We start from the raw sequence: 25678 nt of genomic DNA on the forward strand, positions 1-25678 counted from the left end.
TGTCTATGTGTGTGTGTGTGTGTGTGTGTGTGTGTGTGTTTGTGTGTTTTAGTGCTAAGACAATCAAGAACACTGCATCTATTAACCTGGAGCTGACAGCAGAGCAGTGGAAGAGGAAGTATGAGAAGGAGAAGGAGAAGAACAAGAGCTTTAGGGACACTATCCAGAGGCTGGAGCTGGAGCTGAAGCGCTGGCGCAGTGGTGAGACATAAGAGCTCCTCTCACCGGTCCACACACACACACACTGATGGCTAGCAGTCCACTAAAGAAAACAGCATATTGCAGGTTGTGAACCACTTTTGAATCATAAAATGACAAAAGGGTCACCCTACGAAGTCCACATCAAATGCGCCATTTGAGGTGGGGTAATATATTAATTATTAGTATAAAAAGAGCTTTAAATTGTCTAAATTGTCTTCTTGAGATGGGACTACTTTTCTAGGTGGATGACCTTCTGGTCTGAGTTTGCTCCATGTAAGAAGTGCTTTACATATCACATCCCTTCCTGGTATTCTTGTGTGAATATCAAGCGAAAGTAACCTGGTTTACTTTACTAGCTGGACATGACATGAGTTGAAAGATCTAACTTTGCACAAACAGGGATGGTAAGCAGTGTTGAGTGTAATTTGATTACAATTTAATTAGTTACTGCTGTTATCTAATGGCTTTTTAATTTAAAAAAATGTAGTGTAATCAATTACATTTTAAAATCTTGTAACTAGTGGTGTAACTTGGAGTGGTGGTGGCATAGTGGGCTCAAGCACAGAACTTGTAAGCAGAAGGTTGCATTGTGTCCTTGAGCAAGGCACTTAACTCCAGGTTGCTCCGGGGGGACTGTCCCGCAATAAGTGCACTGTTAGTCACTTTGGATAAAAGTGTCTGCCAAATGCGTAAATGTAAATGAAACTATATTGCAATTACAGATTTTCAAAATGTGTGCAAGGTGTGCAAAATTATACACGAAGGAAATAGAGACATTGGTTGGAATTGGATGTGCAGAAAACAAAACTTTTCTGTGAAACGTTTGTTAGAAAGTAACTTAAAAATAAAGTAATTATTAATGTGATTACTTTTTGATGAAACATCTGTAAAGCAATCTGATTAAAATTTTTAGAGAAGTAATTAGTCATTTTTAGTGGATTACTTTTTGAGTAACTTAACATTGGTGGTAAGTGATTTTATCACACTAGTCTCATGCTAACATGTTGAAGAGTTATGGTTATAATTTTAAAACAGTGTGATAGTTGCGTATTTTGAACATTTATTCACAGTGCAATCTGAAAAAAGAACAATCGCACTTGTATTGAAGTACAATGACACGTGTTGTTTTGTTGTCTTTGATTATTGTGAGACAAACTGAGGATTAAATAGATTGTGATGTTTTATTTTGAAGGAGAGAAGGTTCCAGAGATGGAGCAGACTGATCCAGCTGATGCAGATGTGGTGAAGCTGGACAGCAGTGATGACGTGTCTCTAGATAACGAGAGATCATCTGAGCGTCAGCGTGAAAGAGAGAGAGACTCGGACACGTCCTCTATTGTGGTGCGAATCTCTGAAGAAGAGAGGCAGAAATATGAAGAAGAGATCCGCAAACTCTACAGACAGCTGGATGATAAGGTTACAGTTGGATTATTATTGATGTACACACACAGTCAAAATAACAAATATCAAATTCACTGTGCACCATGTGAATTGGTACATATTCCATCATATACATTTTATACAGTCAGTGTATGGGTATTTCTTCAACTTTGGGCCCTCTTAGAACTGTGGATCAAAAATTAATTCTTGTTTAAAAAAAATTCAAACACAATTTGTACAATTTGTGGAATGAATTTAAATTGCTAGTACGAGATGAACAACTACAGGGTGTCCGATAAGAACAGGGATGTCTCACACCAGGATTGTATTCCAAGTAAGAAGTCTTTATTGAGTATCTATGTGTGAGTGTGGTTCTGCAATTATAAATAAATATAGAAAATATAAATAACATATAGACAAATATAAATAACTACAATGTTCTCTGACAGTCAAACTTTTAAATAGGCACAGTTATAATAAAGATTTTTTAGACAGGAATGTTTAGTAATTCATTAAATACAGTGAGAATAATAAATAGTTATTCACTTATGCTCACTGAAGCATGACTATACTATAGTATATAACCTATGTATTTGAGTAGGGTGCACTATCGTCAGGGTATGAAATTAGAACCCGTCACCTGCTAAATGGGGGTATTTCATGCGCGTTGACGGGTAATTTTGCTCATCTACCCACCACTATGGTGGGTGACGTGTAAGACGTCTTGGACTGACATACGACAAGAAATGCCATTAGACACAAAGACGCATGCTTGTAGAAACACACTTGATATTTTGAAGAACAGACAAAAGAAAAGCCATCAATGTGCGTGTCTGATTCTCTGTGTATTCAGAGGGTCATTGGCGCTTTGGCTCTCACACGCATATGATGAGTTTTTACTATTTCTTCTCTGTCAGTCATCTTGAAACAAGAATAGTGTCATCTATGAACACTGTATATGATCTCAGACCATCTCAGGATACATACGCAAATGACATGCAGCAACACTGGGGCTACAGGTAAATTGTCATATATGTCATCATTATTCAGTACAGACTGTTCTTGAACAAGAAGTTTATATATATATATATATATATATATATATATATATATAGCTGCTGTACACATGACACAGCAAGTAAATAACTTGAAGGCCTGAAGTTGAAGAAACACCCATATATGCAAAACAAGACGAACATGAACTTATTGCAGCCTATGATTTTTACTTCCACTTCTAAACTGCCAGTAACTCTGTGTGTGTGTGTGTGTGTGTGTGTGTGTGTGTGTGTGTGTGTGTGTGTGTGCTGTAGGATGATGAAATTAATCTTCAGTGTCAGCTGGTGGAGAAGTTGAAGGAGCAGATCTTGGACCAGGATGAGGTCAGTTCTTTAATATTTTTTGTTAATTACCGTATGTGAATATTTCATTTGACAGATTTTCACCTTTTAGTGTGGAATTAATTCAACTTTAAACATATTACCATTCATCACAATATAGTCTAATTCTTGCGGAGGACATGACTTTATGCCTGTGGCAAGGAGGAGGGCGGGGCCGGGCCATGATGATGCACGCCTGGCCCCTAATCAGGCTAATCAAGCCGACGAGAGGGATAAAGGCCGCCAGAGGCGGCAGTTCGGGAGAGAGAGAGCTACAGGCATCTGCCCTGTATGTGTTTATGTATGTGTGTTTTTGTTTAATTAAATTACTTTGATGCTTCGTCCGGTTCTCGCCTCCTCCTTTCCATTTTACCCCGTTACATTGGTGTCAAAGCCCAGGAAGGAGGAGGGATGCGCCATAGTAGAGTCCTCGCCACTACCATCCACCCCAAAGGAGCAGCCGCAGCCATCCGCCGGGGGACGGAGGAGCCCGGCTGCCTGAAAGCGGCGGAATGACCGCCGACCACGAGGGGAGGATGGGCTCCTTACCGACCACCTGCAGCGGTCAGGCCACTGGGGAGGAGCAGCTGTCATCCACTAGAGGGTGGAGGAGTGACCGAGGACCAGGCTGCGACGTATCAGAGCGACGCATTTTTTTTCTCTCTCTCCTCTCGCTCCGTGTTGGCCTTTCCCTCTCTTTTTTTTTGTTGTTTTTCCCTCCCCTTATCTCAGAAGGTTAGGAAGACCTGCCGGCAGGTGGGGCTGAAAGGGCACGCCCCCCCGCGGGGGGGGGGGGGTTGTGGTGGGGGGTGGCATGTACGTCATGAAGGAAAGGAGGGAGGAGTGTGGCAAGGAGGAGAGCGGGTCCGGGCCGTGATGACACACGCCCGGCCCCTAATCAGGCTAATCAAGCCGACGAGAGGGATAAAGGTTCGGGAGAGAGAGAGCTACAGGCAGCTGCCCCATATGCATTTGTGTTGTATGTCTTTTGCTTTTAAGTTAATCTTTAAATTATTATTTATATTGTCAAGCCGGTTCTCGCCTCCTCCTTCCCCTTTTACCCTGTTATATTGGTGCTTGAAACCCGGGAAGGAGGAGGGAGTCCTCGCCACTACCATCCACCCTAAAGGAGCAGCCGCAGCCATCTGCCAGGGGAATGTGGAGCCTGGCCGCCTGAAAGCAAAGGAATGACCACTGACCGCGAGGGGTGGAGAGGGGGGATGTACGTCATGCAGGCGGCTCCCCAGCCTGAAGGAAAGGAGGGAGGATTGTGGCAAGGAGGCTAACCCTCTCAGTGCATTTCCCAAAAGCATCGTTAGCAAACTATTGTCGCAAGTTCCATTATTACAAACGTAGTTCAACAATTTGGTGTTTCCCGAAAGTGATTCCAACCACACATCACTTTGCGATGCAGTTTGTGAATGTTTGTTGGAACTACAGAAAACACCAAATCGTTGAACTATGCAGCTCTTTACCTGTGGTTAGAAGCATAGTTCCTTGTTAGTTTGCTGTGTGGACACCATTTCACTTCAATGACGCTTCTATATATTTTATTCCATGTATATCTTTCATTCTGTCAAGACTTTGACAATGTTTACATGCACTTAAAAATCATCTTACTCCAGATTTTTGCAGAAAGCGGTGTTCTGAAACATCACGTTAACGCCAATGCAGCCATTAAAGACCGTTAAGAGAAAGCGCTTTATCATACACTGTTTCTGTTGGAGAACACAGCTTATATGTTTACTTTAATGCATAAGTGAAGTTCTTATATGTTTTTGAAGAGTGTGCATGTGCGTATATGCTAAAGTGCGACGGGGGAACCCCAGAGTCTAATGTGGAGGGAAGCCCCATTACTGCACCATAATGTATCTGTCGCATTTACATAGTGCATGACGCTTTCATGTCTTATTCAGCTTTCGTGCATTAATGAGCTTTCTGTAGAACATGTAAATGAACAATTATAATTTTATATCCTCATAAGTTATTACTTCACCCCCTGCGTAACGTCATTAATGACAGCACTATATTGTTGGTCCAACGTGGTTCGAACGATGGCTGGCGACATAGTTACTACGGTTTTGGGAAACAGTCATGACTAGCTAGTTCATTTCTCCAATGATGCATCGTACTACAGGATGTTGGTTAAGCAGTGAGTTAGTGCTGGTTTAGTGCTGGTCTAGCTGGTGGACCAGTAGAGCTATGTTGCTTACTAGCAAAATGTAAAAGATTTTCAAGAAGAGTGACACTCATATGGCACTGATAATTCATGTTAATACATTAGGCATTTAAAACATTTAATATCATTAAAATCCATTGGATTTTTATTTTTATTTCAAATATCTAGTATGGTAACAATTCCCGAGTGTCTTATTGTTCTATAAATCTAGGTGAATGAAAATAGTTGTGCATTTGTGTTACAGCTGTTGGCGTCCACGCGTGGGGATAGTGATAAGGTGCAGACGGAGCTCGGCCGCTTGCAGACGGAGAGTGAGAGCGCTAAAGCGGAGGTGCGTGAGGTGCTGCAAGCGCTGGAGGAGCTGGCGGTGAACTACGATCAGAAGAGTCAGGAGGTGGAAGAGAAAAGTCTCCACAACAAACAGCTTGCAGAGCAGCTCAGCCATAAGATGGTGATCTTTGTCACATCATACAGCCATTGATATGTGCACAGAGCTTATTCATGGTGTGCTCAAACGGCTTCGGCTCTTTCCAGGCCAGTCTGATGGAATTGGAGGCGGAACTTGCGCAGATGCAGGAAGTGAGCTCACAGCAGAGGAAGCGCATCGCTGATGTGTTGAACGGACTGATGAAGGACCTCAGTGAATTCAGCAACATCGTCGGCAACGGAGAAATCAAATTAGTAAGACAAGAGATGCAAATCAGTTGTTTGTTGTCTAGAGCAGAGGTTCGCAAACTGCTAATTTTCAAAACTAAAATATAAAAATTTACTTTTTTTCTCATTTCTGTGTCTAAAACTTTGATGCGTAAGCAGTCTTGGGTAGATTGCTTTTGAAATGTAATCTGGTACTGATTACAAATTAAACAACAATAATCAGTTAATCTTATAGAAAAGTTTTTAACAGTAAGAAATAAAAGCTAATATAGATACTATTCTATGTAAAGCTGCTTTGTAATTATATTTTTTGTGGAAAGCACTATGCAAATAAATTGAAATTGAAAATGTATATCTTTATACATCTAACATTACTCTAATTGTGTGTTTAAAAAAGACACACTGTTAACTTAAATATTATAAATATTACTACAAAGTAATGTTTTACAGATAATATTTTATTCATTTGCTTTGGCTTTAGTACAATAACTATATATAAGCCAATTATTTAATACTGAAAACAAAATGTTGTCTTTATAAATTCACATTTAATATTTTTCTCAAACAGTATAAATATGTCTTTATACACTAAGGGCATTATCATATTTGGAGGTCCTTCGCAGCAAAAAGTTTGAAAACCTCTGATCTGATCTAATTACTTTTGGATTACTTCAGGTCTAACTCTTCTTTATTTGGTGCCACACCAAAAATAGGAAAGAGGAACATATTCAATTAACAACCTTAATTAAAAAAAACATGTGCTTCTAATTGCATGTTTTAATGAAGATCTAATCGTTAAAGCTAGGGTGTGCAATCTTTTCCAGAAGATTTTTTGCTATATTGGTTGAAAGTCTCTTCACATCCTGATAGCAATCAATAATTTAAGTGGTCTACATGTAAAAATATATATAAATCTTCTGTGGAAGGGACAGGACTAAAAAATGATCGACCAATCATTGCATTCGGTCCGAATGTAATGATAGGATGTCCTTCCTGTCTGTCAATCTATATTTGCATACCGACGTGCAACTTGTTCGCGCAGATAATCACTCGTCATCAGCGCGGGTCCTTGACGCTGTGCAGAGCTAGCGCGAGAATGGAAGGTGAACCGCAGCTACCTTATGTTCCTCCTGAACCACCAGTTAAAGGAAACACATAAAGTGGACACATATGAAGCATTTATTAAGGAGTTTCCAATTTTAAAAACCTATGTGTACATAAAGTTCAGTATGGTTCAATTGTCATCAGGCTTTATTATATGAGATATGCTGTGAATGAGCATGAAGAGCTGAATAGTGTTTTAGCAGAGGACTTTAGGTAACTAGGACTAGTTAAACAATTATTTTGACATCAACATGACAAGGAAAGTGAGTCGCAGTGTTACACAAGTGAGTCAAGACATTACAGCGATGAGTATAAACACAAAGCGGACTGTAGCAATATGACATAATCCCTCCTTTTAATCTCACTATAAAGGTCTATTTTTGCTGCATTGTGAAATCATGAATTAGGGCATTTCATGTTTTGATTAATATAAGTATGATGAAGTGTAGTGTCTTTGTACATAATCTCTCCAGTATTCTCAGGCTCTGTCTCTGTGTGTGTAGCCGGTGGAGATCAGTGGTGCGATTGAGGAGGAATTCACCGTTGCACGCCTCTACATTAGTAAGATCAAGTCGGAGGTGAAGTCGATGGTGAAACGTTGCAGGCAGCTGGAGAGCATGCAGCTCGAGTGCCATCGCAAGATGGAGGAGACCAGCCGAGAGCTGTCCTCCTGCCAGCTGCTCATCTCACAGGTTTGTGTGTGTGTGTCTGTGTGAGAAAGATTATTTCACATAGTGCCCATGCTCTTTTTTAATCAGTACATCAAGTTCATTGTTTATTCAGGTATCAGTGAGACAAATCCAAGAAAAATTCACAATGTTATGATGGAAAAGGCTGACCTCCTGACCTCCAGCTTGATCTCTGAGTCATCATGGACAGATTTGCATTTGACTCTTTGGTCTCTCATGTTACTGTGGGCCCAAATCTACTGTTTGAGTTCTGCTCATGTATGGAACTAACTACATGTCTTTGTGTTTGTGTGTGTGTGTGTGTGTGTGTGTGTGTGTGTGTGTGTAACCAGCACGAGGCAAAGATCCGCTCTCTCACAGAGTACATGCAGAACGTGGAGCATAAGAAGAGACAGTTAGAGGACAATTATGATGCTCTCAGTGAAGAACTTTACATAATGCAGAACTCAGGTAACACACATAACGCATACCATAGCCTTCTATTGTTTTTATTTAATAGTAATTATATGACATTATATTACTTTATATTATATGGACCCTTTTCACAGACCTGCTATGGGGCATTTCCGCCTTCTTTAACAACATAAATGTAGCAAAGTTTTTATATTTCCAATTTAAAAATATTTATTGTAAATGTTGTACTTTGTATTATTATATTACCCTGGAATATGTTTAAAAAAAACCTGGCCTGTTTCTCTCTTACTGCTGTTATCCAGCGCTATATTTTTATCTTCTTTTGAAAAGCTGTGAAAGCATAATCGTTGATTTTGTCTTTTGCTGTTGGAGCAAACGGGTAAGCAAAAATTAAATTTGATGTGGTGCCCCATTCACCGCCATTCAAGTTTAACCAACTATGACGACTTCCGCTTCACGAACGCAGACTTGTGAAAAGGGTCCATTAAATTAAATTATATACAGGGGTCTCTCTCGGGAAGTGTTTTTTTTTTTTTCTCTCCCAATTTGGAATGCCCAATTCCCACTACTTAGTAGGTTCTCATGGTGGCGTGGTTACTCACCTCAATCCGGGTGGCGGAGGACAAGTCTCAGTTGCCTCCACTTCTGAGACAGTCAATCCACACATCTTATCACATGGCTCATTGTGCATGACACCGTGGAGACTCCGCATGTGGAGGCTCATGCTACTCTCCGCGATCCACGCACAACTTTCCAAGCGCCCCATTGAGAGCGAGAACCACTAATCGCGACCACGAGGAGGTTACTCCATGTGACTCTACCCTCCCTAGCAACCGGGCCAATTTGATTGCTTAGGAGACCTAGCTGGAGTCACTCAGCACACCCTGGATTCAAACTCGCGACTCTAGGGGTGGTAGTCAGTGTCAATACTCGCTGAGCTACCCAGGCCCCCGGGAAGTATTTTTGGAAGTTTCCAACTATAATTAAATTGACACAGCATTCTAAAAACACAATCTTAATGGCTAGAGGTACTCCAAAAGTGTCCCACTGGCACATGTGCAGGAGACAGAACACAAGAATCTCCTAAGTCTACCTCAGACAGATTGACAAACTCAATTGCAAAATATATTGCTGTGGACTGTAGGCCAGTAATAGACTTATGTTCAATGATATGGAAATAAACCAAACAATATATTGACTACTGAAGCCACTTTTTGTATTGTCTTATCCCATGGTAATTATGGCCCTCGAACCATCTTTTTTTGTCCCGTGTGATGTTTATCATTAAATAAAATACAATTACGGATGTAAAGAATTAATTAAACAAAAAATATGTAAATGTAAATCTTTTTATTGGCTACTTAGTATAACATGACTGCGATGTTAGTCTGCATGCAAGTTGATAGAAACAGTTTGTGCGCACTCTCAGTTTCTCTTAGCGATGCACACACTCGTCTCAGCCACAGCAGCGTGAGTCAACAGGTTTTGGGTGACAAACCGGTTTAAAGATATATTCATTTGAAGTCAGAAGTTTACATACACCTTAGCCAATTACATTTAAACTCAGTTTTTCACAATTCTTGACATTTAATTGTAGAAAATATTCCCTGTCTTAGGTCAGTTAGGATCACTACTTTATTTTAAGAATGTGAAATGTCAGAATAATAGTAGAGAGAATTATTTATTTCAGCTTTTATTTCTTTCATCACATTCCCAGTGGGTCAGACGTTTTCATACACTTTGGTAGCATTGCCTTTAAATTGTTTAACTTGGGTCAAATGTTTTGGGGAGCCTTCCACAAGCTTCTCACAATAAGTTGCTGGAATTTTGGCCCATTCCTCCAGACAGAACTGGTGTAACTGAGTCAGGTTTTTAGGCCTCCTTGCTCGCACATGCTTTTTCAGTTCTGCCCACAAATTTTCTATCAGATTGAGGGCTTTGTGATGGCCACTCCAATACCTTGACTTTGTTGTCCTTAAGCCATTTTGCCACAACTTTGGAGGTATGCTTGGGGTCATTGTCCATTTGGAAGACCTATTTGCGACCGAGCTTTAACTTCCTGGCTGATGTCTTGAAATGTTGCTTCAGTATATCCACATAATTTTCCTTCCTCATGATGCCATCTATTTTGTGAAGTGCACCAGTCCCTCCTGCAGCAAAGCACCCTCACAAGATGATGCTGCACACCCCCATGCTTCACGGTTGGGATGGTGTTCTTCAGCCTCACCCTTTTTCTCCAAACATAACAATGGTCATTATGGCCAAACAGTTCAATTTTTGTTTCATCAGACCAGAGGACATTTCTCCAAAAAGTAAGATCTTTGTCCCCATGTGCACTTGCAAATTGTAGTCTGGCTTTTTTCTGGCGGTTTTGGAGCATTGGCTTCCTCCTTGCTGAGCAGGCTTTCAGGTTATGTCGATATAGGACACGTTTTACTGTGGCTATAGATACTTATCTACCTGTTTCCTCCAGCATTTTCACAAGGTCCTTTGCTGTTGTTCAGGGATTGATTTGCACTTTTCTCACCAAACTACATTCATCTCTAGGAGACAGAATGTGTCTCCTTCCTGAGCGGTATGATGGCTGCGTGGACCCATGGTGTTTATACTTGCGTACTGATGTTTGTACAGATGAACGCGGTACCTTCAGGCATTTGGAAATTGCTCCCAAGGATGAACCAGACTTGTGGAGGTTCAAAAAAAATGTTCTTGGTTGATTTCTTTTGATTTTCCCATGATGTCAAGCAAAGAGGCACTGAGTTTGAAGGTAGGCCTTAAAATACATCCAAAGGTACACCTCCAATTGACTCCAATTAGCCTATCAGAAGCTAATTGGCTAATTGCCTAAAGGCTTGACATAATTTTCTGGAATTTTCCAAGCTGTTTAAAGGCACAGTTAACTTAGTGTATGTAAACTTACCCACTGGAATTGTGATATAGTCAATTAAAAGTGAAACAATCTGTCTGTAAACAATTGTTGGAAAAATTACTTGTGTCATGCACAAAGTAGATGTGTTAAACAACTTGCCAAAACTATAGTTTGCTAATATGAAATCTGTAGAGTGGTTAAAAAATTAGTTTTAATAACTTCAACCTAAGTGTATGTAAACTTTTGACTTCAGCTGTGTGTGTGTATGTATATATATATATATATATATATATATATATATATATATATATTCACAGTTAATTTTTTAATTTTGAAATGACCACAAAACAAGAATTAAGCCATATATTTATATATATTTTAAGGCTTGGGATGGATGCCGTTTTCACGTATCAATAATCAGAAAATATTCGCGATGATTATCGATATATATTGTGATTTTTTTTTCAGATATAAATAAGGCTGCTTGTTGCATAATAAATATTATGTTGCCTCCTTGTGGTCTCCCAAAGCTATTACGTCAGACTAGATTGAATGAAATGCAACTGGCATTGAATTGAAAGCACACAAATTAGGCTTCTAATTTAAATGTCGGCCGATATTAATATATCGATGCCTCAAAAATGTATCAATAAATTAACGTCCTGATCAATAATTGATATATTGATGTAATAAAAAAAAGAACATGTTTAGCAAACATATGGTTTACTCACCTCATTAATATAAAAAAGTATGTAAAATCTTTTATTATAAAATGAAAAAAGTGAATAAAAGTGTGCGGCCCTTGTGGTTAAACGGATCTTGCTTTGTGGCCCCTGAACTTTCCAAAGTTGAGTATGCTTGGTCTAATCAATGCTTTACTCGTCTGCCACAATAATATAATTGACAGTCAATACAGTATGTCAAAACTTTGAGGATGTCAACAAATGTCCCCAAAGGAAAGTTTTGTCAGATATTTGTAAGATTTGTCCCTAAAGGATTTAAGTTAATATATACACAAACACACACACACACACACACACACACACACACACACACTGCTGTATTAATGGTGCTGTATGTGTGTCTATCAGAGAGTCATGGGACAGATGTGGATGGAGGAGAGAAGGCAGACAGAGAAGCTGATGGGAAGGTAAGAGTCAACTTGCATTCTTTTGTTTAATACATTAAGTTGCTAAGTCTGGAAATATAAGGACATTTTCAAAATTGTGATTTCCAAAAGTCACTGACATTAGTAAAAATGGATAAAAAGGGAAATCTTAAAAAGTAAGCTACTGTGAAACATCAGTCTGTCTGTTAAGCAGAAAGTCTTGGAGACAAATATTTGTACACAAACAAGTAGAATTATTGAAATATTTTTTTATTTGAAAGATTATTGCCTGACATTCAAATGAAGATCCACCCAGCAATAACTGTAAAAGGATCTCTAAAAATAATGGAGATGTTGTTCATGATGGTCACTCATTGGTTATTCACCTCGAAGGACTGAATTCACCTTCTCCACACATCTCTCCCAGTCTGCACACTAAATATGATTTTATATGATCAGTGAAAGTCAAATATAGTTTTAGATTATACAGTATCTGAACTGAATATTACATCTTACTGCCCTGTACAGATGTGGGAAATCTAATTGTGTTATTGTCATGTTTTTCGGTGTGTGTGTTTGTGTAGAAGGCCTCTGGTCGTCCTGCAGTGCATGCTGAGTCTAGACAGATGCAGCTCAGTCACCTGCGTGACGAAATCAACGAGAAACAGCGACTCATTGATGAGCTTACCGAGTCAGTCATATTAAACAATTTTTTTCTGTACAGATGAATATAGATATACTGTGTGCAGTGGGGTCCAAATGTCTGAGAATTCCATTAAATCCATGAAATAAACAATGTTTTAGTATTTTGACAAATGTAAAACAATGAAAAATGCAGATCAGTCATTATGATGTAGCAGAAGATTCTCAGATATTTCCAAGTCATTAATCAAATGTAAGCAGATTTGTGACACTGAGCTTGTTAACATTCTTTTAAATGCTGGTAACCAGTTAATAATGTTATTATTTCATTCTGATCATATATATATATATATATATATATATATATATATATATATATATATATATATATATATATATATAAAAGCAAGGACCAAAGGGTTTATAACAGTTCATTTTTTTATTTACACCAGTGTTTGCGCACAAGAGAGAGATTATTAGTTGATTGTAGTTGGCCAGTTGTGTATTTGAAATGCTTTTATTTTAATTATATTTGGGGACATATTTAATAGACATTATTTTATATAGGCTACTGTATACTATGCTAATAAATCTAGCAAATGGATTTAGCTTATTTTGTTGAGACAAGTCCCTTGTTTTGAGCTTATTTTTCCAGACCAGGTCGCTTGTTTCTCTTGCAAGATCTGGCAACACAGCAACTGTTAAATCACCCACCCTTAGCACAGAGTACTGTCATTTTAAAAAGAACATTATTAACCATTTTTATTTAATTGTAACCAGTTACCATTTGGAAAGGAGGCCGCGGAACACCGGAACGGAACAAAAAAATACAAACGAACCTAAATTAAAAACATTTAGTTTTGAATTCCTTACATGACCATCAGGTTTTGTTCATGCCAGCTCAAGTGCATGCTGTCATTAAAGAAAAAGGGGGACATACCAAACACTTCTCAAATTCATGCTAATTTTTTGGTTCAATTTTTTACTTAAATATGCTGATAATATAATTTGTAATGAAAAAATATGAATTAAATAAGAAAAATGCTAAATATTTACTAGTGGTCTCAGACTGTTGGAGCACACTGTAAATGTAATCTAGTAACAGTGAACATTTCAGTCGAATCCTGGAATATGATAAATCACATGCAGTGCTGATGATGTCATAACTGATCTTACAGTAAGAATCAGGCTCTGGAGTTGGAGTTAGTGCACGTGAGGTCCAGCTTCAGTAATCTGAAGATGCAGGACGACACCAAGAGCGCATGTCTGGAGCAACTGTCGTACGTTAAACTACACACAAATACACAAATACAAACTATTAAACACAGTGTGCATGAGCAGAGTGTGAGTTTATAGAGCGAAACAGTCTAGATCCAGAAGTAAAAATGCCATTTATTTTTTCTATAGGTGAATTCATTTACTTGTAACTTTTTTCTTGAGGTTAACTTTTAATGTTAGGAAAGGTTCTTGCACAAAAAACTAGTCTTAATATAGTATTGCATGACCTTTTCCACCTTGTCTCTGGCCCTCTGTCTGTTTTGTTTTTTTGCGCTGTGTCCCTTTTAAGACTTCAGTATGCACGCCCACTGTTATTACTGTCTAAAATCTTTGCAAATCAAAGGTAAATATGGGATGTTTGCCAGGTGGGGAGTCCCCCTCAATCCTTTCATACTTAAATACGGGACAATGGGCATCCTGACGCGTTTATTTCTGCCAAAATATGGGACGTCCTGGCTAATACGAGACAGTTGGGACAGCTTGCAACCTTACTAGCGTATACTACACAATTGTCCTTTGTTGCATTCTTCCTACATAATAAAATTATTTAATCTGAAATCAATATTTTATGAGCAATTATCCAGTCCTGATAATGGTTTATTTTGCAATAAAAATGGCTGACTATACAATTCAACATATCAAACAAACTCAGATAAATGAAACAGTAGTATTAACTTTGTTCAAATTGTCCAATATACAGTAGTTGGCAATATTCTTTCAATATTCGTTTCTTCGCAGAGCCTAAATCTTGGTTCTCAAAAGAATCCTTAGAGAAATGTGTCAGACAAAGGTATAGTCCCACATTGGCATGTTCAGGAACTTTGTTTTAAATCAATTTAAGCCACGCGAGTCGTTTTTGCAGAGTGGAAACCATAAATTCTCTTTTTGGACTAGAGAGGATGTTTTGAGTTCTGAAACTTACAGTATGTTTTTATAGTTCAATGACCTCTTATATGACAAATATCAAGGAAAATTTGAATCCTCATGACATGACCTCTTTAAAGACAGGCCTAACGTCAGCTCTGAGGTTGTTAATCGATGATATGTGCTTCTGTTGAAGCCATCAGTCCACTTTATTTCAACTTCATTTTATAGACATTGAGTTTAATAGCAGAATTCCTGATGAAGTACTAGACTACCCATGATCCTGAAGGTAAAGGATCCACCAATCAGACAGTCACGATCCAATGTGAATGACGTAAACTACTTATATATTTGCAAATATCTGAATATTTAGCAATATAACTAAAACAATATTGTTTCTATACGTATAATCAACAACATCAAATGAAAAATTTTATATTTTCCCATAGTTTTTAATTTGATTATGTCATTCGCAGTGCTTCATGGGATTGTAGTTCATTCCCTTATTGAATATAGTGAAGATACCTTTGTCTTTTTGTCAGATTTTTAAATACTTTTATGCTTCAAATCAGAGTTTGTAATGTTGTCATTTCCCTCGGTTTGGTTGGCTTAGAACTCTTTTATGAAATCCCTATGGAAGAAATAAATGGGAAAAATACTTCCGGATCCAAGACGGCTGAAAAAGTGGGCGGGCACTGTTGTGCTTTATTGTCATTTGTTAGTACTACTTACATATGTGTGTTTAAATGATGTTATGTGAGTGTGGGTCAGGTTTTGACTTGGTCCCCTTAAGGTGTGTGTGAATGATGTTTGTATGTGTTTTCTCTCTCATCAGCTTCCAGCAGGAGAAGCATGAGCAATCGAAACAAGATCTCAAAGGTCTGGAGGAGACCGTTGTAAGTCTTACATATACACTCTTTATTTATTTTAAAGTTTGAAATCATATCCTTTTACTGTACGTAGTGCACATCTGAATTTCTGTACTACAATGAAAAGACTTTTATTTTTAATTTTTATAGCAAAATTGTTTCTTTTCATTTTGAGAAAACGCCAGATTGACTGTTAAACTCTTTTGAGGTGCTTTATATTGTAAAGAGATATAAGTTATAAAGAAATAAATTAAGCAATAAAGTGTTTGAAAACATACCTTTTTTTTTCTTCTTTTTTTTACAATGTACAAACGATAGATTTATGATTAAAAACAGCCTGCATCCATCTGCGTGAATTCAGTAAACACAATTTCGGTGGTGTCATGGGAGGATTTGGTCTCACATTCTTAATAAGTCTTCTGAATTTATTTTAAAAAACTGTAAATTATGAAATGCATCAAGATGTTGAGGTGAAACAAAGTGCATATTGCAACGAAACAAATGCAATAAACATGATTATTAGATTTTAGATGATTAGATGTACAGTATGCCAAAAATGTATGAACACGATAGTTACAGTGAATATTAACAGACTGACTTTCATATACTTGTTTGTGGTCTCATGTGTGTCTCACTCTGTCTCAGGCCCGTGAACTCCAGACCCTCCACAACCTGCGCAAACTGTTCGTTCAAGACCTCACGACGCGGGTTAAAAAAGTCAGTTCTGCACATGAACATTATCTGTCTGACTGATGGATTGTTTTTATTTTCTACTCTATCGGATGAATATACATTTTAACAAATGTTCTTTTTGACATGCTGTGTTTGTGTAGAGTACAGAAATTGGACCTGATGATAGTGGGGGGTCTAACACTCAGAAACAGAAGATTTCCTTTCTTGAGAACAACCTGGATCAGCTTACAAAGGTTCATAAACAGGTCGGGACACACTTATACACACACACACACACACACACACACACACACAGATTGACATATTTATTGTGAAATGGTGATATTTGTTTAACACATGAAACAGAGTGTGTTACTTTGGTAACTGATTAATAGAATAGAATAGAATAGAATAGAATAGAATTCAGACAAATAAGGACAAAAAGAACAATTTATTCAGGTAAACACTTTTTTGGCAACACTTTACATTTATATTTCCTGTATTAAGGGTTTATAAAAGGGTTTATTAATGACTAATAAGAAATTTACAAATGAATTATAAATCAGTGCTATTCGGTTTTAACAATGTGAAAAAAGGTTGACTTTCATGCAATACTTGCCAAATGGTGTGCATTTTAACTTACATGTTATCAATACTTAATATCTAAACTAATTCATATTTATATTAATAAAAACAAAAAATGGCCTAATTCATGATTTATGTCACATTGCCGCAAAAATAGACTATTAAAGTGAGATTAAAAGGAGGGATTAAGTCATTTTGTGTTTATATTCATTACTGTAATGTCTCTCATGTCTTGTCACTTTCCTTGTCACGTTAATGTCAAAACAATGGTGCTAGTCTGAGTGCTGTCCCAACTAGGGTTGCCACTTTTGAAGTTGTAAAATATGGGACACTCAAATGCATTGAGTTATTAACTCAAATGCATTATTAACACTCAAATGTGTTGAGTTATTAATAATACAAATTTTATATCCTTTTTTATATGCTAAAATTAGTACTTTCCTGACCCATGACTCATAAAAAAACATCTTTTATATATAAAAACATATATATATAAATTTTTATTTTTTCGATTATTTATCTTCTTTATCTTATTTACTATGTCTTATTTACTTATTTATCTTATTTACTTATTTACATTTTGGTTGGTTTAGAAGTATTTATTTGTAATCATTTTTATTTATTTTATTATTATGTTTTTTTTTCCTAAACCTGTACTTTTTGTCTTTATGCCTCAGTGATTGTATTCATACATTGTTCAATCTATGTAATTTTGTACATCTTATCGAACATTTATATAGAAAAAAATCCACAGACTTTTTAGACGGTCCCTTACCACACCCTCCACATTATTAGCACGTTTTAGCACAATGTGTGGACTTTTCAGATGGTCCCTTACCCACCATATGCAAAATTTCCAACTTGTATCAGTGTTAAATTAGCGATCTGGAACGATTTCATGGGTGGCAACCCTAGTCACAACCTAACTAGTCCTAGTAAGTCCTCTGCAGAAGCACTTCAGGTCTTCATGCTCATTCACAGCATATATCATATAATAAAGCCTGATGACCATTAAACCATACTGAACTTTACAGGTTTCTAATGTTGGCAACTCCTTAATAAATGCTTAACACGTGCCCATTTTACTTCAAGGTACATTTCCATAGATTAATAGGTCTGAAGAAGTGTTATTAAGCATATATAATGTGAGGTAAAATAGCTCACTATATGGCAAGTATTGCATGACAGTCGCCTTTTTAATTAATGTTGTTAAAACAGCATGTCAGTAATTTATAATACATCTGGAAATATGTTACTGTTCATTAATTAACCCGTTTATAAGCAACTAACAGAGGGAACTTTAATTTAAAGTGTTACCCATTTTTTTTAAAGAATGATGAAAATTTGCCACTGGATTTGGTGTGAATACTTTTGGTGTGAAAATTTGTTTGCATATATTTACATATTGCAATATCGTTTAGTTGCATCAGGTTGGTTTGGACAGGCTTTTATGTTGTTGACACTGAATTATACAACTCGACAAAAATACTGATAAACAATTTAACCCTTCACATTACAAAAGCTATTTGAGCTGTTGTGTGGTACCAGTGTTGGGCAACTTACTCACAAAGTAATCTATGACAAATGACAGATTACTTCTGAAAACTGTAATAAGATTACTTTACTGATTACTTTATCTAAAAGTATTCACATTACTAATTACTTTACTTATGAATTACTTTCTGAAATACTATTCACAGAAAAGTTTGTTTTTCCACTCGCAAATTAAAAATGTCTACGTACTGTATATTTCCTCCTTGTTCATTCTTCCTTGTTGTCCCTTCAGCTTACACAGAAACGCAAACAGATATGTACATGTGATATGTACATATATATCCATATTTTAGATGTGTTCTAGATAAACAATATTATTTTGGAATATGTGTAACCCAAGTAATGTACTTAAAAGTGATTAACCTTAATTGAAAGTCAGTAACTGTAATCAGATTACAATAATGTAAAATGTAATGTGTTGCACTACATTTTGACAAAAAGTAATAAGATTACAGCAACTAATTACCGTGTTATCAGATTGCACCCTATATTTAAACTGCATTCTCGTCACTTTCTGTTTGCGCAGCTGGTACGTGATAATGCAGATTTGCGCTGTGAACTTCCGAAATTGGAGAAGCGTCTTCGTTCTACGGCTGAGCGCGTTCGGGCGCTGGAGACAGCACTGAAGGATGCTAAACAGGGTGCGATGAACGACCGCCGTCGCTACCAGCAGGAGGTTGAGCGCATCCGTGACGCCATGCGTCTGCGTTATCCTCTGCGTCGTCCCAATGCTGCGCAGATTGGTACTGCAACATGCAACATTTGTTTTCTTCACATTCAGTATTTTCATAATCAATTTTAGTTTTTTTTTCACTTCATATTATCTATATGTTCAACAGCATTCACCTCTGAGACAGTGAATACAGATAAAGATACACTTCCCTGGAAATGAAAATTCCAATAACTACACATTTTGCCAAAATTGAGTTTTGACCTTAAAGGGATATTCCAGGTTCAAAACAAGTTAATTTTAACTTTACACATAGACAAGGTTAGTAAGCGATTACATCACTCTAAAATCATGTTAACGTGTAATGTTTATGTCTTGTGGCTATACTTTTGTTAACTATGTGTATCATAGCATTTATGAAATTGCCCTATTCACTTCCATTGTGAATGCCTCACTGTAACCACAATTTCTGCTTTTTTTTTTAATAAAAGAGGGACGAGTCAAAATAGTTTTTTGTGGTAATCAACATTATGCTGCAAATGCTGTTCATTAAGCTTAACCTGTATTGAACCCAGAATATTCCTTTAATCAACCTAGAATGAGTTATGATCTTAACTGAACTTTGAACCCTAAAATGTCAAATGGGACACCCTAAGGTTTTGTGGACTTTGTGGGCATGTGAAAAGGAAGGCCATTAGACCGCAAGTCCACAACAAGTGCGCCATTTGGGAAAGGGCCACTGTCTAAGACTCTAGACATCTGCTAGCATTTAGCTGAAGCAAGTATGCAAATGGAACATTCTGTATAAACACACAATATGGTTTGTATTTTGTCACAGCTAAGCCGGTGAGACCTGGACACCATGTTGCTGCAACGTCACCTATCAGTTTCTCGTCCACACGCGCGAGCAAACCCGTCACCTCCTACAGCAACGCATTGTTCCAGCAGGAGGATAAAACCGCTCTCCAGAAAACCAGCACGTGAGTCTGTGTGGCTTTGCCTTGTGTCTGTCTCTTTCTCTCCTGTTCTCCTGTCTTCCTCTCACACACTGCTGTGTGTTTCAGAGTCGGATACAGCACTGTGAGATCCACAGACATACTGAGCTCCTGTCCGCTCGACGTGGAGAACGGTGAGTGTGAGAGTGTGTAACTGTCTTTGCATGCTTTCACACAGTCAGGGACAAATTCACAAAACAGGTATTCAACACAAAACCCTGTGTCTTATTCACTAAATTTAAGACATTTACGTAGGATCAAGAATGTAGTTGTCACCATACAGTAATGTCATGCAGTGTGCAATGGCTTTTATGCAAAATATCACTGGAATAATATCGTACAGTCTGACAAGCAAATATCATAAAGGATCATAAAAATCGTAGTGTGCACCCTATTTATGACCTATCCATCCCATTACGTTTATGATCACTATTCCCACCACTTTTATTAAAAACGTCAAGCATCAGGTAGTGTGCTCTGATGAACAACCTGATTCATTAGAGCATTTTATCAATATTAGAATATCATCTAGAATATTTCCAATGTTTATGGCAAATCTAATCTCGCGAAAATTAGCTGCAAAAGACTGTTGCAGACCACATCTGTCAGTTCACTTTCATGTGTTTTCGGACGGTACTTGAGCTTTCCAATATGGTGGATGCACCGACATATCGCAGCCCAAAGGAATGCCCTGGTTACTTTCTTAACCTCCATTCCCTGATGGAGGGAACGAGACGTTGTGTCGATGTAGTGACACTAGGGGTCACTCTTGGGAGCCCCAAACACCTCTGCTCTTTTTAAAAAAGGCCAATGAGAATTGGCGAGTGGAATTTGCATGCCACTCCCCCGGACATACGGGTATAAAAGGAGCTGGTATGCAACCACTCATTCAGGTTTTGTGCTGTGGAGCCGAGACCAGGTCCCAGCCATTTCAGCGGATAGTTCAGCGTTGTGGCAAGAGGGACACAATGTCTCATTCCCTCCATCAGGGAATGGAGGTTACGAAAGTAACCAGGACTTTCCCTATCTGTCACTCACTCGACGTTGTGTCGATTTAGTGACACTAGGGGTCCCTATACAAAACGCCACAACTAGCTGAACTGTGTTGTGTGAACTGGTGGTGTGTGACGGGCAGACTGCTGTGTGCCTCGTAGACAGCGCAACAGGCTGTCACGTAACCTCCCCCAATGCTCTTATGAGCATCGAACGGTCCATCAGGAACAAGTCGACTGCCCAACTATATGGACAGGCTAGCCCAGCCGAGGCCTCTTTTCCCTCTTTTTTCTCCCCAAAAAGAGTGGAATTTTGTTGACGGACTGGGATCTGCAAGTTTCCACATTGGGGGGGGGGGGGGGTGTCACTCTCCAGAGAAGGGGGGGGGGGGTACTTCAAGTGGAAATACATCACATGGTCCTACCGAGTCTTGTTGGAAGTATGTCTGTGGAGAGTCGCATGGTAGGTCCTACCCAAGGGGGGAGGAGTTTCTACATGCATGGCGACTGGAGCAGAGGGCCCTCTGCTCAAGGAAGACGTAGTTTACCAAGAGGGAAACGATTTTATGGAAGATATAACACATGGGGTTACCTATGGGGAACCACCACATGCGGAGCACCTACCTCATTACAGGGCCTTACCAGCACACTTACTGAGCTGGCAGCGAGTTTCTACGCAAACTCGACTGCCACAGGGCTAAGGAGGAAGTCATCCAGGGATCACAGTCTGTGAACACTACTGGGAGTCAAGAGTGTACAATTGAGTGTAGGGGAAAGGTGCTTTGCGGAAGCGGTGCACCCGGCCAGCTGTCCCGGAACTTACCTGCTCATGCCTGCCACTACTCGGGACAAGACCGGCTCAATCCGGAGATTGTAGAACCTCGCAAAGGTGTTGGGTGTTGCCCAGCCTGCTGCTCTGCAGATGTCTGCCAAAGAGGCACCACTGGCCAGGGCTCAGGAGGCCGCCACACTCCTGGTAGAGTGGGCTCGTAATCCCGCAGGGGGTGGCACGTTCTGAGCCTGATATGCCATCGTGATGGCTTCAATGACCCAGTGGGCGATCCTCTGTTTGGAGACAGCGCTTCCTTTCCGCTGTCCACCAAAGCAGACAAAGAGCTGCTCGGAGCTTCTAAAGCTCTGCGTGTGATCCGAATAGGTGCATAAAGCTTGCACCGGACACAGCAACGCAAAGGCTGGGTCTGCCTCCTCCTGGGGCAGCGCTTGCAGGTTCACCACCTGATCCCTAAAAGGGGTCATGGGAATCTTCAGGATCACGTGAGAGTAACCCGGATCGAACTCCAGGTACGATTCGCTGACAGAGAATGCTTGCAGGTCCCCTACCCTCTTGATGGAATTGAGCGCAGTCAGAAGGGCAGTCTTCAAAGAGAGTGCCTTAAGCTCAGCTGACTCCAAGGGCTCAAAGGGAGCTCCCCATAGACCCTGAAGGACTACAGAGAGGTCCCATGGGGGAACGAGGCACGGTCTAGAAGGGTTCAACCTACTATCGCCTCTCAGGAACCTGATTGTCAAGTCGTGCGATCAAGGAGCGTGAGATCCGAGAACCATGCTACTAGGATGACTTGCTCCCCGTCCTCCCTGACATTGCACAGGGTCTGTGCAAGTAGGCTCAATGAGGGAAACGCATACTTCCATAGTCTAGGGGGCCAGCTATGTGCCAACGCGTCTATACTGAGAGGTGCCTCGGTCAGGGCGTACCAAAGCAGGCAGTGGGAGGATTCCCGGAAAGCAAACAGGTCTACCTGTGCTCAACCGAATCGACTCCAAATCAGCTGGACCACCTGATGGTGGAGTCTCCACTCTCCACTGTGGGTAACCTGACGTGACAGCGCGTCCGCTGTGGTGTTGAGGTCGCCCGAGATGTGAGTGGCTCGTAGCGACTTGAGGTCCTGCTGACTCCAGAGGAGGAGACGGCAGGCGAGTTGTGACATGCAATGGGAGCGTAGACCACCTTGACAGTTGATGTAAGCTACCGTCGCTGTGTTGTCCGTCCGGACCAACACCTGCTTACTCTGGATCAACGGCCGAAACCTCCGCAAGGCGAGCAGTACTGCCAACAACTCTAGGCACTGTCATGGAGACTGAGTCCAACTCCAGACCGAGAAAAGAGTTGGAAAGCGCAAGCCATGCGCCCAAATTCTGGGCGAGGGGGACCAAGCGAATGATCACGTCGGATGTGGCCGGATCACGGCGGGTGGGGCCTCGTGGCGGGGCGGAGCTTGAGGTGCCATGTCGAGGGGACTCGGGCCCCGTGGCTGCGCTGAGTCCAGGGACATCGAAGCACTTACCTGGCTCCTGCCACCCACCATAAGATTGGTTGAGGAGGAGGAATCTCATCCCCGTAGTCCACTGGAACCAATCCCGTGTGGGTGTGTTTGTGCCACAGCTGGGCGCACAGGGGCTGGGGGTCTGCTGCTGGAGCGCCATACCTGCCAAAATGGGACGATGGATGTGACGACGGCCGTGCGCACCGGAAATGTGACCCAGGAGACAAGGGAATCATTCTTTTGTCAGGCTTTTGGGTGCCGCAGCCTCCTGGGCATGTGGCGACAAAAGATTCTCTTCCCGGCCATCCACTGGGGGATGGAGTGGTCTGTCGACCAGCCCCAGAGAAGTGGATCTCCTCGCCCCTGGGTCACCCGTCTCGGGGGCGCTTCGAAGCCTTCCTTGGGTTCTTAGTGGCCGGCCGCGAGACGGGTGGCGTCTGCTTCCTGCGGAGGGCTCCACGCCGGAGCCGGGCCACGGGGGCGGGCTGTGGCAGAGCCGGTGTTGTTGCTGCAGGAAGACTCCCTTGGCGATGAGCAGACAGGGTGTGGGATCTTAAGCTGCACCGGGGCAGGATATGTTGTAAAACCTCCATCTGCTTCTTCACCACCAAGAACTGCTGGGCAAAGTCCAGAACTCGATGGTGTCGCTAAACAGACCAACCTGGGAAATGGGGGAGTCAAGGAACCATGCCTTGTCCGCTTCTCCCATCTCAACCAAGTTGAGCCAAAGGTGGCACTCCTGGACTACCAGGGTGGACATCGCCTGCCCGAGAGACCGCTTCATGACCTTCGTCGCCCGGAGAGCGAGGTCGGTCGCCGAGCGCAGTTCCTGCATCAATCCCAGGTCAGAACTACCCTTGTGCAGTTCTTTTAGTGCCTTGGCTTGGTGTACTTGCAGGAGAGCCATGGTTTGCAGAGCGGAGGCGGCTTATCCAGCGGCACCGTAGGTTCTAGCCGTCAGGGACAACGTAAACCTACAGGCCCTGGACGGGAGTCTCAGACACCCATGCCAGGTGGTCCGCAAGCGCCTTGTCCACCTTGGGGATCACCGAATACCCCCTGGCTGGTCCGCCATCAAGGGTAGCAAAAGACCGGGACCGGGCAGTAAAAGGTGCCTCCCTTGATCTTGTCAGCTCCTCATGCACTGCCGGGAAGAAAGGAATGGGGCGGGGCGTGGCCGTGGGCGGCGCCCCATGCCCAGGAACCGATCGTCAAGCCGCGAGGGTTCAGGGGAGAGTGGAAGGTTCCACTCTAGCCCGACGCTCGCGGCCGCCCGGGAAATCACGTCCGTCATTTCCGCATTGCCGTGAGGCTGGGTGACCGTTCCCGAAGGAGGAAGCTGAGCCGAAGCCTCTGCGTCAGACTGGACGAGCCCGCTCTCCGATGCTGTGCTCGATAACTCATTGTCTTCCGGTGCTCCAAACGAGAAGTCTAACTGGGGAATGGGAGGTCCGTGGGGGGATACCTGACAGAGGTGGCCCCATTAATATCCCCAAATTGCCCCCAGTGCTAACCGACGCGGCCTCAAACCCGTAGGTAGAAGGACCAGTGTGGGGAGCCGCTAGGGTGGCTTGCTTTCGTGGTCATTTTCTCGCAATGAGGACATGACTCATCCATGAACGATGTCTCCGCATGGGCTGTGCCCAGACACGTAAGACAGTGATCGTGGCCATCAGAAGCTGAGAGATAACAACCGCAAACAGGAATAACACACAAACAGAAAGGCATCTTTAAAAAGACGCGTCTTTAAAAAGACGTTCCATGTGTGCTGCTCTTTCAGAAAGAAAATATACTCTTTTAGAATATACTCTTTTAAATGTTCTGCCAAAGCGCCCAGGGGCATTCTCTTCAAACCACAGATGCAGAGGGGGAGAAGCCGCTGAAATGCGGCGTAAGATCCAGCAGAGAGATGTGAATGAACTCGGTGGATGAATTCAGCTCAATGAATAGAACTGCTCGGCTCTGAAGAGAAAATCTGAATGATTGATTGCATACCAGTTCCTTTTATACCCGTATGTCCGGGGGAGTGGCATGCAAATTCCAATTTTTCAAAAAAGCAGAGGTGTTTGGGGCTCCCAAGAGTGACCCCTAGTGTCACTACATTGACACAACGTCGAGTGAGTGACAGATAGGGAACAGCTGCTAATGAGGCATCTACATATGTACAGTATATCTATGGTTGTCACTATAACCAAACTGTGTATGAACAGAAGCGTATGTAGAACTCCAAATAGGACCCACAACTGTATTCTGCCACTGTGTGAATGTAGCCTTTATTTGTTTGACTGCACTACATAA

The 25678-nt window shown here is 40.9% G+C and overlaps 1 protein-coding gene across 1 annotated transcript in view; it reads left to right on the forward strand.

Annotated features, from left to right (window-relative positions):
• The window catches only part of LOC127447259 (kinesin heavy chain-like), a 41976-nt gene that overhangs the window by 10427 nt on the left and 5871 nt on the right, over positions 1-25678 (forward strand). The window contains exons 11-26 of the mRNA XM_051709024.1: positions 53-201; positions 1394-1617; positions 2892-2960; positions 5381-5587; positions 5671-5817; positions 7398-7586; positions 7916-8033; positions 11958-12016; positions 12559-12665; positions 13795-13896; positions 15594-15654; positions 16273-16344; positions 16461-16565; positions 18965-19181; positions 19947-20088; positions 20173-20237. Of these exons, the coding sequence (XP_051564984.1) occupies positions 53-201; positions 1394-1617; positions 2892-2960; positions 5381-5587; positions 5671-5817; positions 7398-7586; positions 7916-8033; positions 11958-12016; positions 12559-12665; positions 13795-13896; positions 15594-15654; positions 16273-16344; positions 16461-16565; positions 18965-19181; positions 19947-20088; positions 20173-20237 (2033 nt within the window). The remainder of the gene's footprint in view (positions 1-52; positions 202-1393; positions 1618-2891; positions 2961-5380; positions 5588-5670; positions 5818-7397; positions 7587-7915; positions 8034-11957; positions 12017-12558; positions 12666-13794; positions 13897-15593; positions 15655-16272; positions 16345-16460; positions 16566-18964; positions 19182-19946; positions 20089-20172; positions 20238-25678) is intronic.

The sequence above is a fragment of the Myxocyprinus asiaticus genome, chromosome 10, assembly GCF_019703515.2.
Source record: "Myxocyprinus asiaticus isolate MX2 ecotype Aquarium Trade chromosome 10, UBuf_Myxa_2, whole genome shotgun sequence".
NCBI classification, from domain to species: domain Eukaryota; kingdom Metazoa; phylum Chordata; class Actinopteri; order Cypriniformes; family Catostomidae; genus Myxocyprinus; species Myxocyprinus asiaticus.